The sequence below is a fragment of the Oxyura jamaicensis genome, chromosome 6 (assembly GCF_011077185.1).
Source record: "Oxyura jamaicensis isolate SHBP4307 breed ruddy duck chromosome 6, BPBGC_Ojam_1.0, whole genome shotgun sequence".
In the NCBI taxonomy this organism is placed as follows: domain Eukaryota; kingdom Metazoa; phylum Chordata; class Aves; order Anseriformes; family Anatidae; genus Oxyura; species Oxyura jamaicensis.
In genome coordinates, this window is record NC_048898.1 from 13,359,357 (window position 1) to 13,376,349 (window position 16,993).

At 32.4% G+C, this 16,993-nt stretch overlaps 1 protein-coding gene across 43 annotated transcripts in view; it reads left to right on the forward strand.

Moving 5' to 3' along the window:
- Positions 1-16,993, forward strand: part of KCNMA1 (potassium calcium-activated channel subfamily M alpha 1) — a 464,377-nt gene that overhangs the window by 299,276 nt on the left and 148,108 nt on the right. For 41 of the 43 annotated variants that reach the window (XM_035330303.1, XM_035330310.1, XM_035330316.1 and 38 more), the window contains 4 exons: positions 2,574-2,649; positions 7,153-7,228; positions 8,895-9,065; positions 10,710-10,801. In XM_035330303.1, the coding sequence (XP_035186194.1) occupies positions 2,574-2,649; positions 7,153-7,228; positions 8,895-9,065; positions 10,710-10,801 (415 nt within the window). Of the gene's footprint in view, positions 1-2,573; positions 2,650-7,152; positions 7,229-8,894; positions 9,066-10,709; positions 10,802-10,907; positions 11,000-16,993 lie in introns of all 43 variants that reach the window. The other 2 variants (XM_035330347.1, XM_035330349.1) reach the window with 2 other exon arrangements.

Genomic DNA, 16,993 nt, shown 5'->3' on the forward strand with positions numbered 1-16,993 from the left:
ATGCAGACATACACACATTTAAAATTCTGAAGGGAATTCTTTAAAATAGTGCAGGCTGTAGCAAATGCATAACTTAATTTGTAAAGATTTTCTTCTTTTTCAGCAAAGTATACACTGAAGCTACAGTTTTTTGTTCTATTGTTCAATGTTGTAGCAACTAAAATATATCTTAAACATTGTAAGACTGGTAGCAAAGGTTTTACTGCTAAATTTGAGTCTTCATTTTGAAACGTTGCAATGGATAGCTCATTAACTTCTTTTAAGATGCAGTGCATTTGAAATGAAGGATTTTTCTCTGACCACTCATTTATTAAAAAGCTGCTAGGGAGTGGAGTGATGGACAGTTTCAAAATGTACATACTTTTGAATTGTACTATTTGTGGGAACTACTGCAAGTGCAGCAGAGGAATATGTCTTTCTCATTTTGAGAACTATGATCTAAAATGCTTATTCTCTTATTTCAAATAGAACTGAAACTTAGAATTATTAAGTATCTTTTTATTGCTTTTTTGCTTAGATTCCTAAATCCACTTTTTACGTTGTGAATAATCTTTGTAGATAGCCGTTAATTAAAAATAAACTATGTTTGTGATACACAGATAAGAGATATTTTCTACACTCATGGCTATTTATGAGCCTTACTGATGCAGTGAAAACTCAATAACTAACTAAACTTATTAAACAAGTATTCTTTATTACAGCACCGGGTGTAGGGGGGGATTGCTCCACCTAACACACACACACACCAAGGGTTACTGGCAGCGTGTTTATATTAGCGGGACAAATACATATTAATTTCATTTCCCCGTAAGTCTCTTGCATATTCACCAAGCCTCCGAAGAATCATTAACGTATGTTCACACACCTATTCGCATTCATACTGGAGTCCTTGGGTAGTCATCTGGTGTACTCTGGTGGTCATTTGATGAAGACCAGGAGTCTTCTAAATTCCTGACCCTTCCTTTGAGGATGGACTTCAGCAGTCAAGCCAGTTCTTTCTGGTTCTATGCATACAGTCTTTTACTCCCTTATCTTTGGGGTTGTTAACATACTAGCTAGCTAAGACCTACAGAATCAACATCCTTTATCTTGTTCCCTGTCTCATTACCAAGAGTAAAAAATAAAATAAATTTAGCAACTTTTGTAGAGTATTGTGGAGAGAAAGCCTCGATTTAACATACATCTCATCACATGCATCTTTGTTCTTGAGGGGAACCTCTGTACGTTGAGAAGAGGAAGGTTGTGCCCAAGTTAATATGTTTGCCAGGACCACCCTTTCCTTAAATTTCTGGAAAGAAAAAAGTGTTTTATAGCATTGGAAGTAGGTGAAATGTGTCAGTAAAGAGGATGTATGAGATGAAGCAACCTTGAACACAACTGTAACATCCACAGTAATATCACAGAATCACAGAATAGTCTAGGTTGGAAGAGACCTCCAAGATCACCGAGTCCAACCTCTGACCTAACGCTAACAAATCTTCCACTAAACCATATCCCGAAGCTCTACATCTAAACGTCTTTTAAAGACCTCCAGGGATGGTGACTCAACCACTTCCCTGGGCAGCCTATTCCAGTGCCTAACAACCCTTTCGGTAAAGAAGTTCTTCCTAATATCTAACCTAATATATTACACAATTTTTTTTGTAACTCTTGGCTGCACTGTCTACTAAAAATTTTTCCTCAAAGCCTTTTTTTTTTTTTTTTTTTTTAAAGTTGTGCCTGTGTAGAGTATGCTATGTACCTTTATTCATATGCCAAAGATCTGCAAACAATTTCCTATTGGTTTAAGTCTCTCTTAATAATTTAAGCCCTTAATCCTTTATACTATTTTTTCTTGCATACTGCCTTTCACTGGCTTTTCAGTTCCCTGGGAATTGCTTATTCAGGCAACCTGATTTCAACACAAAATGCTATTTCTTTGTAAAAATTGCTACTTTAAATAGAGTGTAATCTATTACTGTGCAGAATTATATAGGAGATTTTAATTTTTAGGAGAGAGTGTATGCTCTGCCTGTTCGTCTGGCTGAATTTTTGGAAATTGAGGTGGAGATAGGGACCATTATTACAATAAAAGATTTTACGTCATTAAGATTTACCAATTTAATCAGGCATATCCACAGTCTAGTTTATCTGGGTTATCAGATCTCTTGCCCATAATCTCTTATTTTTCACAAAGTGATGTGGGAGGTTGGAGGAATGAGAAGTTTATGATATGTTTGTGTCTTTGGCAGTCTGGAAGAGAAAGTTATGCGTACTAGAACTACCAGCAGAACATCAGTGGGGTATTTTTCCCCTTAGTTTTCAGCCTATATAAGCCTCCCATGGCTAAACTAAGGCTTTCTGGTAGGATACTTTAGCAGTTAAAGAATTAAGTTTAAAACAATTTGAAAAAGTCATGGTTAGAATCTTGGAACTGTTAAATATGGAAGAACACTTCAAAGGTACTTGACATTTTGTATGCTACTTTTGTTGATTTCACTGGTCACTGTCATTGGAAGTGAAATGCTGTTACAATATGGATTATTCTTTACTTTCTTTACTAGACTCTTTTTTTTTTTCTTTCTTTAATACAGGTTTAAGATTTTTAAGAGCCCTTAGACTGATACAGTTTTCAGAAATATTGCAGTTTCTGAATATCCTTAAAACAAGGTAAGACATTTCCTTATGTATTGAGTATTGATGGCAGAACAGAAATGGCTTTTGTTTGTGGTCCTAGGAATTATTTTCTTTTCTGGGGAAAAAAAATTAAAATAAATAAAGAAAAGACACCTACTCATTATCTGTTCTTTAAAACTTTTATTTTGCTGATGAATGATTTACCAGTGTAAGCATCTTTTTCCATGTTATCTGTAGAAAGTTTTACTTGGTATATCTGACGTAGACTGAATGCAGATAAACTAAAAGTTGAATGAATTACAGAGCTCTTCATTGATTAGATATTATTTCTTTTCACATTATCATTCAGTATTCCACTGCCTTGCCAAAACAGAAATCGAAATTCAAACAATGGAACACAGCTAAAAGAAAAATTAGAATAATAATCATTATTTTACACTCATCTGTCTTTACTTTGTGCTTATTGTTGTTAGCATTCCTTTCAAATAATATTTTATATTTCCCCAGTTAACTTTCTGGTTTTCACTGATTCTTTGAGCCATTAATATGTGATAGTTGTGTACAAAAAAGCACAGCTTTGAACAAAAGATCATTTTGAGCAGCAAAAAAGGAACCTTCCCATGCCTCACAGTAGTAGATGCTTGGCCTTTCATCATTTTCTAAATTACTCCATCTGAAGTATTGAACCTAACTTCCAGCAGGTACTGTAAACTCAGTTCCATTCTGAACTCCTATGCTCTCTCTACCAGTTGAGATTCATTTGTGAGGATTTAATATGCAAATAGCTGTCTACATGCTACGCTAATTAGTAGTCATGGGCAAATAGATCCTTCAATTTTGTGGGCAATCGTGGTACACAGCTGTTTCTTCATTCCTGAATCTTAAAATTATTTCCTGTGCTCTGGAACTGTCAGACTCTCTCTTCAGCTATGTGAAATCCAGCTGTTGTCAAGTAGAGAAAATAATAAACATACAGGATAGAGCCTGGTAGCTTAGAATGTTACAGGTCTGGTAAGGAAAGGGATTAATATGTACAGGAGCACAGACTATCCAATAAGTTTGCAACACACTGAACAATCTCAACAGAAGACATAGCAATCAATAGAAAAGTCCCAAAAGCTCAGAGTTTTGGATAAAGGCTAAAAGTCCCTTTCAAATGTGGTAGATTTGTAAAACTCCAGATTCATAAATGAAGGGATAACATATTAATTAGGTTTGGTTTATTCAGAGCACACTTATTCAAAATTGACCTGTTCATTCAAAATTAACTCTTAGATTAGTTATCATCTCTGTAATTATCTTAGCAGAATGCCCAAGTATCTGTAAAACCCAAATGCTGACTATTAGAAAGTTTGTAAGGCAGAACTTTCTGATGTGACTGTTTCAGTTTACTCAGCCGATAAAACCCTCAGCAGTTCATCAGCAGCCAGTGTCTCAAAACATTTTTTTATGTCTCTCCCTGTTCCTAGTTCTTCAATAGAACACAGCATCATCTGCTCTCATGTGTATCTCACTTAATAAGCCCGAAATGAACTTAATAATTGGGATTGCTATTGATGTTCACAAAGCAGCATTTTGTAAAGTGGATGAGTCAAACTACAACAAATGGACAAAGATTCTATTAATTTTAGAAAAAGTTTTTAGTTACATCTGACATGTTAGTGCCTTCTTTTTTTATTTATTTTACATGGATTTGACTTGCAGAAAGTAAAAAAAAAAAAAAAAAAAAGAGTTTGTTACTACTACTGATAAATTTAAATAAGATTTTTTTTTTTTTTCAGCATATTCTAAACTACCGCCATAAATAAAACCAATTTAGCAGAGATGGTCTGAGATATGTGAATATGCTGTTACAGTACCAAAATACTATTTTCTTGGCCTATTTCTGCATTATTAATCTTTCAGGGAAGCAAAAAAGCACTTTTTGCAAGTGGACAATCTTTAGTAGTTTTTCAAGAGATAGAACATTTAAGCAATTGCCCTCATTATTTTTTTTTTTGCTTAAATAAAATTTACTTATCTAAAATTCAGCAGTTTCAATTACAGTAGCCACAAAATCTTATTGTTACCTTAAACTCTTATTTTGTATTTCATACTTTTGACCAGCTACTGCAACATTGTTTTGTCGAGTTAAAAAAAACATATATATATATAAAAAAATCTCAAATTATGCTCAGTTAAAAAAAAAAAGGAAGAAAAAGAAATTTCACCTATTCTTGCAATCAATTTCTAATTTTCAATGAATTTTTCAACATCATAGATAATTTATGTATATAAATTTATGTATATAAAATCAAGGGACTAATGACAGAATTTGAACTGTTGAACTAAAATATCAAATTCTGTATATCATTACTAGCTCTGAAATGATATTAAAGAAAGAAATGAGCATCTATATAAAATTATGCAAAAAAAGAAAAGAAGGTAGTTCTTTGTTTAAGGTGAGATGTGTTAATATGAAAAATGTGGGAATAATTAATCTAAAGGCATTTTTGTGTGCTTGAAACTAATAAAAAATAACTACTGACAGGACAAAAAACTCATAGGGTATGAAGGGCACTGCTATGTTTTTAATATTTGGTGCAATTAGAGAAGAAGCTCTGTCCTCCTTGTCCTATTTCCTTCATTAAATAAAAGATTTTACTTTAAATGCAAATTACTACTGGTTACTGATTGGGATATGAGGATTAAAGGAACACATCTCAGCCACTCAATAGACAAGAAGGGCCATACGAAATACTAGTGTCCAAAGTAAGAAGTTAAACACTGCAAAAACAGAGGCAGTGAGAAGACTAGCAAAGTAGTGATAATTATGATAATATCTTAAAAATTATCAATTATATTTGAAAAGAATCTATATGAAAAAAGCAAAGGTTGACAGTGGTCTAGTAAGAAACAGTACTCTGCCTATTATCTATTTGTTTTCCTAGTTTGAAATGAAGTGAATCTTACTCATATATATATATATATATATATATATATATATATTTTAGTTCCCATGTTTATGAAATATAAGGAATTGTGTGTTGTTGAGTTGAAATTTTCTCTCCTCCACTGTTTTCTAATATTTTTCAACAAAACTACAGGGACTTAGGACTCACAGTAAGGGATTTTGCACAGATGTTGGGAAGAGCTTAAAGAGCAGGAAAATGTTTGTGACTAATCCTTCATCTATATTTAGACTGTGGTAGAAACAGGAGTATTTCATAGAGGACAGAGAAGGTGCAATTCTTAATAAACTTGCAAAATTAAAATGGATCAGACAAGTTATGTAAATAGTTATTTTTAATGGCTGCTAGCATTTCCTTGTATTACAGTAAAATGTGGAGACCAGCTGACACATTATTGCATCAGGAGTTTCTCCTGGCCTAAATTCAGGTGAAGGATGATATTTAGCCATTCATAATGGAGCTTTGCATCAGCATGATATTTATCATTTTGTTTAATCTTGGAACATATGGGTTAGAGTCTTATGCTATGATTGAATGCGATCATCAACAAAATATGAATATTAATCAACCATACCTTCAGAAAGTGAAACAAAGAATGTTTTGATGTGCATGAAAATTAATTAATTGCAAAACTGAAGTTATAGCATCGTAATTTTGAATACAATAATCATTACAGCAACTATGCATCTTTCCTAGTCCCTACAGATGCCACCTTCATCAGCTGTAATTCTTAAAAAATATCTCCAGTGGAGCTAATGTCTGCTTTATTTCCAAAGTTCATTTCTCAACTTTGTTTAGAAATTAATGTATGATAGTGTTAAACATTGATAGTGAGTTTTTCCCTATTTTTCTTCTTTTGGAACATAGTGTTTTGGGAATAATAGGGATTTTTTCTGAGGCTTCTCTCTATCTTAGATGTGTTTTCAAAAACAAAGGACAGCTGCTTTCAATACAATTCCATGAATGGTTAAGATCATTTAGGCATAATAATACATGAACTTCAGTTCATTGCATATATATTGAATATCCTTCCTAGCTTTTCAAAACATAGTGATTTTTGTAAGAACAGAAGGATAAAGCTTTACCTATACCTCATCCAGAGGCTGTTAACTATGGCATTTTCCTGCTGAACTCAGAGTGAGGTCCTTGCTTCAAAATCAATTCTGATTACAGTAGGGCATATACTAATCAGTGGAACTAAAAAGAGTTTGTTTCGTTTCTCTGGAAGGTTTCTTTTTTATTTTATCTTGTTAGGAGTCCAGATGTAGCTAAGGTTTCTATTTGTCCTTCTGCTCTCAAATCCATTTGAATTTTTCTAGTTTGTTTCCCTTTCAATCCATTTGTTAGCTCTTTTAAACCATCTAAATTACACAAATGTGGTCTTTGCAAAGACAAAAATAATAGATGTTTTGCATAACCCATTGATTAAGTGTTTTTTTTTTTAGGGAGCCTGGTTCTGTTCAGAAATCATCATGAGAATCTTTCAGTCTAAAATATATAGTCACATGCAAGTACATAGTAAAAATGAGTGATAAATTTCAGTATATGCTACCTTTTTTTTTTTTTTTTTTTTTTCCCTCCACAGTAATTCCATCAAGCTCGTGAATCTGTGCTCTATATTTATCAGCACATGGCTGACAGCAGCTGGGTTCATACATTTGGTAAGTATGTTTCAAAATATTTCTTTGTCTTTTTTTCATGGATCACCTTCTATTTGAGCTATATATTTGGGTTCAGCAATAGTTAAGTATGAGGCTTGAATTGATGCAACTTCTTGAACGATTGCAATTTACCAGTAGGTGGCAATGTTTCCTAAGTAACTACCTGAAAGTGCTTCCTGGAATGAGTTGGCAAGAGCCTGAGTTGAGGTCCTGGTAAATCAATGGTTGTACCAGGAAAAATAAAATAAATAAATAAATAAAACTGTATTTCCACAAGGGGTAACAGGATTACAAACTTTCGGGGTAGCATGCCTTTCATCAATTTTATTTATTTATTTATTTATTTAATCTTAAATTTCATTCAGTCTCTTTGGATGCATCTTTCACTAAATACATTTTTTTTTTTCATAAATTCTAATTCTGCACTTAAAAATACCTGAAAAAATGTAAAATACTTAGTATAGAATTATGTATGTTTTCATAAATTTTAATATTCTTTTATATGAAAGGTATATGTCAATAGTATGCATTTAAAACAAATAGCTTTTCCTAAATTATTTAATCATTGTAATTAAACATATTTAAGTATTTGAAGTATTTGTACACTAAGGACATTTTAAGACCAACTTAGAATAAGAAAAATTTTGAGGTGCTAGTAGTAATGAGTTATTCTGGAATGGTTTTGGAGTAATACTATAATATGATGATATGGGTATAATCTACAGTAATTTAATTAACTTCACTTGAATTACCTTGTGCTATGTTCACCTATATAACATTAAATTCAGTTGTTTATCTTCTAGTTATCCCAGAAGTCATTTAGAATAGAATAAAATAGTTCAGTTGGAAGAGACTTAGAAACATCAAGTCAAGCTCGCTGGCCACTTCAGAGCTAACCAAAAGTTAAAGCATATTATTAAGGACATTATCTAAATACCATCTGAACATTGACAGGCATGGGGCATCAACTGTCTTGCTAGGAAGCCTATGTTTGTGTGTGTTTGACCACCCTCATTGTAAATATATTTTTCTAGCGTGTAGCCTGAAAATTCACCTGGCACTGCTTTGTGCCATTCACAAATGTCCTATCAATGCTTACCAGGGAGAAATGTTTGGCATTTAACTCTCCAGGCTTCCTACTGTGGAACAAATTTTAATAGAAGTTATAGAGTGTATACTCCTTTCCCACTGATAAATTTATAACTTACCTTTGTCACATACAATAGCTTTCCAATAACAATTGGAAAAATGGAAGTGAGGTAGTGCATCATGAAACTTAGTATGTCACTAATGCTATTAACAACTGCATGTTTGAAAACAAAAACATTAAGCAGTATGATTGCATTAGAAATAATATAGACTGGAAAATATCTGAACAAACTGGTATGAAATGAACTCTATTGTTCTTTTTAAATAATTTATTTTATTTAGTAGTGATTGGAAAAAAAATGTTTTCCATAAATAGTATGAGTGGCAAGACTACACATATTGGCAAAAGAACTGTAAGGCTATAATAAGGACAGGCTTAGGTTCTCTGTTTCTTCAAAATAAATCACAGGAAAGGATCCAGAGTTTATATTACATGCTGACATATATTTCTTTATCAATAGAGTTAATTTTTGTTACTTCTTTAATTATTAATTATATATTATCTTGTACGTTTTAGGTGGAGAACTCAGGGGATCCATGGGAAAATTTCCAAAATAATCAACAGCTAACATATTGGGAATGTGTTTATTTACTGATGGTTACAATGTCCACTGTTGGTTATGGAGATGTTTATGCAAAAACAACCCTTGGTCGCCTTTTCATGGTCTTCTTCATCCTTGGAGGACTGGTAAAATAATAATTTTATTACTTATCATTTATTCCTTTTACCTTAAAACTTGACCTTGTATATCTCAGCGTATAATTGAAGAAATAATATCTGGCATAGTAAATTAAAATTAATTATTAAACTCTTAAATAAGTTTAATGCACACCATATTTTTTCTGTATTTTAATATTTGGCAGAACTTGTCAGTTAGTGGAGTCACAATTGTTATTGTCTCATTTAAATGCATAATGCATATGAATACATCAAGTGCTTTAGCATTTCCACTTATAAACTTCTTCCTAGTTTTCTACTTTCCAGTGACTGAGTGTAGGGGCATTTTTTGAGGATGCTGTTGTTACTTAAAGGCACTTTGCGGTTTCAGAAGTCTACCCACCCTTCTGTGTTCCTTCCCAGAATTCCAACAAACACTGTGGCTTTGGACTGCCTTAAAGAGCAGCTTGCCTGATCCTGATGATGGCAAACCACGTTCTCTTTAATTTCAAACATTCTTTCATGTCATGTAGCACAATTTTAATTCACAGTTTATCATACAAAGCATGGACATAACCAGTATCCTTTTATATCAGCAAATTCTGGTGTTCTTTGTCCTGTATATACATAGCACCAAAGTTGCTACTTGTCTTGTGTCAACTTTTCTATTATATATCAATATTAATAATATTATGGGCCTGTTGCAATGTTTCTCTCTAAAACAGCAAGGTTTATTTTACTATTCATACAGTGCAAGGTAAGTGCTTTAGAGATGACTAACAATATATATTAATTCACATACATACACGTGTATTGTTATTTTACTCATATATTGATTTCATATATACATACATCTTACAAAGGTGATATGTATATAATTGATGTTATGAATGTCATGTATGTCAGACACACAAATATATATATACGTATTCCCATCTATGTTTATTGACATATGAAGAGAGAGACCATGCCAACTGGCAGTAGCTCTTCGAAGTATCCAGCCACAAGGAAGATGTTTGTTGGACAAAACATGGCAGAATATTTTTTTTCTCCTTAAAACCTTTTTTTTTTTTTTTTTTTCCCTATCATATGTTATTCCAATCCTTTTAAAAAACATGAACTTTTTTTTTCCTATTTTTTTTTTGGGGGGTGGTGCTGACTGTTTTGTTTCTCAGCAGGGGGATCGACCCTGACTACATCTTTTTGTCTTTGTTTAAATCCTAATCACAGGGGAAAGTCTGTCTTTAAAACAGAAATGCAACCGTTATAGTAATGCTTTTTTTTTTTTTTTTTTTTTTTCAGTGGAGATGGATGTTTTTTTTCCCCTCCCTTTACAGGAAGAATTAAATATACAGTTACGTACAGTAATGATTAGATAGCAGTTTGAATTCATTTTGTTCGTTTTGTTTTGTGAACCCCTTTTTTCCTCTTTTGACCATTTTCTTAATTTATAAAGTATACAACTTCTCCAAGATCAACTTTTACATTGAACCCTCATGTTTTGTTTGATAAGAACTTTTACATTTTTAAAATTTTCTTTTTAAACACCTTCCCAGATCTAATTCTTTTGCATTTTCAGATCTTAAAGATATATATCTTCTGAAAATATTCATCATCCCCCTTTCTTTGGCCTCTCTTTTTAGTCTTTTCTTCTGTCTCCTATCTTCTTCTTAGGCCATGTTTGCCAGCTACGTCCCTGAAATCATAGAGTTAATAGGAAACCGCAAGAAATATGGTGGTTCCTATAGTGCGGTTAGTGGAAGAAAGTAAGTATCCCAAGAGGCTCTGCTGCCTCTGCTGCAGTAGAACACTCTCTGCATGCCATTTTCTTTTTTTTTTGTTTGTTTTTTGTTTTTTGTTTCATGCATGTAGGCAATGTTTGCTCGCTACGTGCCAGAAATTGCTGCTCTCATCCTTAATCGGAAGAAATACGGCGGGACTTTTAACTCAACTCGAGGCAGAAAGTAAGTCAAAAAAGACCAGGTGTGGTTGTGTGACTTTGAACAGCCCCTGAAGGTGGTAATAGCTGACTTACAGCTTAAAAGGCTGTATTACTTGACATCAGATGTTACCACTGGAGAATTGTCACACTATAGAGACCTGGGCTATGCTATGGTACAAGTCACAACATTTTGGCCCTGCTTCAAGAGAACCTGGATATCACTCAGACTACAAAACTCCAGTCTGCTGTTTTGTAAAATAAGACATTTATGTTGTTCAAGTTATTCCATAACTCTGTCAAATAATAATAACTCAAATAACTCAGTAATAGTACTGTTTCAATATGAAAAATCTTCAATAAGAAATCTGTCAATAAGAAAAATATTCAGAAAACAGATTCAGATTTCATGCACCAACTATTAACTGCAAATGCATATTGCACAAAATCATAGTTTTAGCATCTATGACGAGAGGTTTTTAAAGTGATTCTCTTCCACTAACCTTGTAAAGTCTATCTTAAGACGAGAAAGTAGTAGTCTCAGTATCAATGAAGTATGAGAAAAAAAAAAAAAAAAGTAATATTTTTGGCTTGTAGCAACAGCTAGCTTTTATTAGATCACATTAGTTCATTACATTTCTTTTGAAAGCCTGTTTCTTTACCAAGTTAAAACTAGCTCTTTCTGGCATTCCCAGCATCTAGATCTGATGGTGTATAGCCTTTAATGAACTAGATGTACTTGTAGGTATATTATTTTCTTCTTTATATCACCATTAACATTGCCATCCTCTGTGTCATTACATATCATTATGAAATTCACTGGTAGAGATACATTTGTCCTGAACAACAAGTTATATAAAATCCCTTCCATAGAACAATAGGAAAGATCTCCAAGAAACATATCTAATTAATTGTCCCTCTCTGTACTTCAAGCAGATATTTTTTTCACCTTGTTCCTTTCAAATCATCACCTATGCATCATTTCATAGATGTGTATTATGGTTAGTAAATTCTTTTTCCTCTTTGTGGAGCAGAAAGACTGCAAATGCCCCACAGAGCTAATTCAAGAGTTCTGATTTACATTGCCAAGTAGATAGATAGATCATTTTTGTTTGTTTGTTTGTTATATATTATAATACTGTTTAATGAATAATAGGCATATAAATGACAACTTCAATAATTATATTTTTAAGCTACCCTCAAATGTCTAAAGTTTTTTTTGTTTGTTTGTTTGTCTGTTTTCCTGGCAAACACTAATGTTGGAAACTTGCACTGTATTTCTAAAAGAAGCGTCATTAATTTTCCAAAATGTTTATTTGTAACAGAGGCCTACTCAGCTTCATACTTCTATTCATACCTGTTTTCTCAAGAGAGGTTTTTCAAATGGAGAATTTACATTTTTGGTTTTGAAGCTACAGAAGAGTTACGGCAGATGTAAATATGGCTTTAAAACTATTTTGCATACAGAGTTGTAGTCTTCCCCCTTTTACATTGTCACTAGTACCTAGCATTGCTCAGATGTCTCTGAACTTGGACTTGATCTTTAGTCAGAAACCCACATCCTGAAAACCTCAACTCTAGATCAAAGGCTTCCTAATAGCTTTGGGGCATGCTTCATTTTAATTTCTCACGTTTTCTTTTTGTCTTTATGTGCACTATCTGTTTGTTTTTAGCTCACTGTCATTAGTGCTTTCTCTGCAGACCTCTGCTGCCCACATAACTTGTCAATTGGAACTCAGCTCTGTCATCAACATACAAAATGTTCAATTTACTTTATGCATTGTTTTTTGGTTCAAATGTTAATTACTAAGTAGTTAAAATAAGTCTTCTGCTCATGTGGGTCTTTCATCAGAGAATCTAAGCTTGGGAACTGCACAGTAAAAAGCTATTAACAATCCCTGTTTGATGTTGCTTTTGCAGTCAGTAGAACAAGATTGATGAAATGTTATGTTTGGCCAAAATTTAAGTTTTCATTTGGAATTCAGTGATGAGAGAATGGATTGTCAGAACCAATAAGTTTTCCTTTGCTTGGGACATGGGCATGTGGTAGTAATTAGCAATATAAGGTCTTTAGTTGAACAACCAAGCATAGATTCTGGCAGCAAACATAATGAGAAACTACAGTTGTTCTATTTCTAATGTCAGAAAATTTTCAGATAAATGCATGTAGAAAATGAAAGCAGCTAAATTTTGTTGAAAGAGATTGTTTCAACTCTTAAAATAGCAAATGTGTGTAGTTTTAATTTTTTATCCAAAATAGATAAGTATATGGAATCTGCTTTGTAGTATTTATATATAAAATATGTCCTCATGAAATATGTCTGTGGAATAACATGTGTCTATATGATTATTAAAATTTAGATGGGTAGTTAAAATTAGCATCTGGTTTCATATCTTTTAAGGATTGCTTTATTACTACAAAGAGAGTCTTGCTAAAGATTTGTAACTTCCTAAAGGGAGGAAAAAAAATGAAAACACCAGCAATTTTAATCTCACATTTCATTTTATTTTTTTTTCAGCCAGTAAGGTCCCCAAAGGTCTCATAAACTCTATAGGATAAATTTCCCACAATAAAGAAACATACTTCTCTCTCTGTATGCAATTATCACTAGTTAAATCTACTAGATACTTTGTTACAAAATTCCACAGGGATTTTTTTATTTTATTTTTAATTTGATTTATAATCACTGCTTAATAATGTATTCCTGTAATGAGACTTCTAAGGTCTCACAGAACCTAAAGTAGGAATACAATTACAGCCTTTGACTGAAGTTTCATCTGTTAAAACAGCAACAGTACTTGCTGTCGCGTATACGGCAAAATGCATACCAACATATCTATATAAAATGTGACCAAGATCATACATACACACTTGATGACAGGCATCATTTGATGATTAATTGTCACCATTGCAATCAAATGGGAAAAAAAAAAAATAGATAAAGTTACCCAAAAGGATAATAATCCTTGTCTTGAATTTCAGATTTGTAAGCGGTGAGACCTAATAGGTAATGAGATTAGTGTTAAGCAGCTGCTTTGCTACTGTGCACAGATCAGTTCATCAGAAGACTCTCTAAAGGTTTTACTGTGCCCTCATACACCGAATCAGATAGTCAGTAGAAAAGAAAAAAAGGGTTTTCTAAGTTTAGTTAGTTTAGTTTTACGCAAAACAATATTTTCTTGCAAGGATCACCGCTAAATAAAAATGACATGGAGAAGACCAGGCTATAATTACAAAGACAGAAAATTATTTTGATATTAAAATAAATAAATAAAAATCTAAGATATCTAAGATGTAACCGTAAAATGAAATTCAGACGTAAGAAGCAATCAGAACTTGAAAAATTTTGGTTTTTGCATGTTCCTAAGAGGTATCTTAGGATAACAATAGACTAACCTCCTTAATTTTCTAAGTTTCTACATAGTTTCTGTTATATCACATGAGCCACTACTGCTCACATCAGTTGCTACTGCTGTTTCTACTTCCTCTCTCCATCCATTTCTGTGGATTAATTCTGTAGTATATGATTTTACATTTTGTGGAAATAATTTTTGCAAAGCAGATAATGCATGTTATATTCTTTATATATTAGCCAGTGTTTTACTGATATAATAAAATACTTTTAGTATTATAGAAAAATACTATTTATTTTAATAGACTGGTAACTACCTGACAGAATTTTTGTGAGACTTAATGAGTCAAGTTTATGCTTTCTGAAGATGATGAATGCTTTTGAAATACAAAGTAGACAGAAACTTATAATGAAAGTTAAATTCTTATTAATTGCTTCATCACTAAGCATAATGTCATCACAGAGAAGAATATCTGCAATATTCTATAGGACATAGAATCTTATTAACATAGACTTACATAAAATCTGCTTAATGCAGAAGATGAGGAAATAAAGTAAATGTTCAGTAAATTAGTGAAAAAACTATTATCATTAATAACTAGTGTTTTTAGTAGATAAAATACTGGAGATAAAAGCTAGATGTAACAAGTTGTGGGTTGGAGAAGGAAAAGATGTGATCTATTTATTTCCATATTATAAAAGCTATACAAAGGTCTAGATTAGACATCAGCTTAGAAAATAATATGTATATAAAAATAATTTGTTTATAAAAGCAGGGGAGCTTTTATATATATATATATATTTTGGTTGGATGGTTTTGACATTTGTTTTCATCACTAACAAACTGAAATGATATACAGTTTGAATGTTAATGATATTAATATTTGCCATTCTTTTGAATTTACTCATTTATTTGAGAATCAAGATTGTTCCTAATTTTTTTCATTTTTGTATTCATGTGTTCATATGATCAGACTAGATTTTAATTTTGTGAAGTATTTTCCATTTGAAGGCATTAGCTTTTTGTAAGTTAGCCTGCACAAAGCTCTAGAAAACAGATGTAAACAACATTGGTAAACTGATGGACTGAAAGAGGGTCTGGATAACAATGTGTTTTGTTTGTTTGTTTTTCCATTATTTCCTCTGCATTTAATTATTACCTTTTAATTTCATGGGCTAAAATGTTTTTCCTTTTGTATGCAATGTTCCTATCAGCTCCAATGAAAACTCTTTATGAGGCAGCGACATGGATTCACGTGAATATAGACAGTGAAAGGGAATTTTATTATTATTTGTTGGCCTGATAGTAAATAAACTTAACTTTGTTAAATTTTCAAAAGATGTTTTAAATGATCGTGACACCTTACTCTAGTTAATGTTTAAGATTAAACATTGTATTTTAATGCCATCACAGTTCTTTACTGTATAAGCTATTCAAATCTCCTGTTTCCCTTCTCTCATGATCTGCTCTGCTTCCCAGAGATTTTTTCAGATTTCTGAAGTTTACAAGCCATAAATTAACAAATCATCAGTATGTCAATGGGAAGAATCATCTGTTAGAGATTCCTTCCAGAAGGAAATATGGGGTTCAATAACTAAACTTCACAGAGAAAAATAAAAACTGCAGACAGATAGATATGGTAAACAGAAAGACAAACAGATAATTTAAGTTGACAGTCCATCTTGGATTCATTAGACATTTGAATTTGATTAAAAATTATAACTTTTTTTTAAAAAGCTTTTCCAAATACTTTGGCAAAGGTCCACTTGCAACAGTAATGAGACACAGCTCCAAAGAAAGTGACATTAGATTATATTAAATAATTTGATACAATATGTAAGATACTATTTTCCAGTGGGATGAGACTGTAATAAGAGAATGTGACATGGATTGCGTTGTGATCCCCAGGGGTGTCTCTATTTCCCATCTGCTAGCCATTCTTCTAATCCCACTGTTTCAAATGAAGTCTCACTTAGTGATAAAGAAAATCTCATGAGTGTTAAATAGACTGACAGATAGAACTAATAGGACAGACTTTTCCCCTCATTTTTCCATACTTATTAAACTATATCCATTCTTGTGAAAGCAAGAAGGGAAGTGTGGGAAGTGATATATAACAATATTATGACTTTTTTTTTTTTTTTTTTGAGTCTTCTAGATCTTAAATCACGTTCAAATCCTGAATAATTTTATACTTCTAGTTAAAAGTGTAAAAAAATTCAACTTCTTTCCTTCTCTCTGCCTAAACTTTGAAAAAGCTTTTTTGGGTTAGGCATCAAAGTAGCAGTTGTTGCTGTCCAAATTTTTCCCAAGAAAGACTGACTCTGTTCTATAAATTTGCCGATTTACCATGTTCCACAAAATATACAAGCCATGATTTTCAGTGTGGACATTCCAGGAAAGTGAACACGAGATGCCAGAAGTGGTGAATTAATCAGCAAATTTTAAGGAATTATGACATCTTTGTTTCCTCTCAGGTGCTCTTGCAGAAAATCAGTCATGACACTTTGGGGTGATTTCAATGGAAAGAAATGCACTGGCTCTGGTCATGAATGAAATGCTCAAACATTTTAAAGCCTTTGCTATCTTCTGCATTGTCTATAAAGGCTTATTGAGCATTCCAAAAACCCGTAAGGCAACTTTGAAGAATAATGGTGGAAGCATA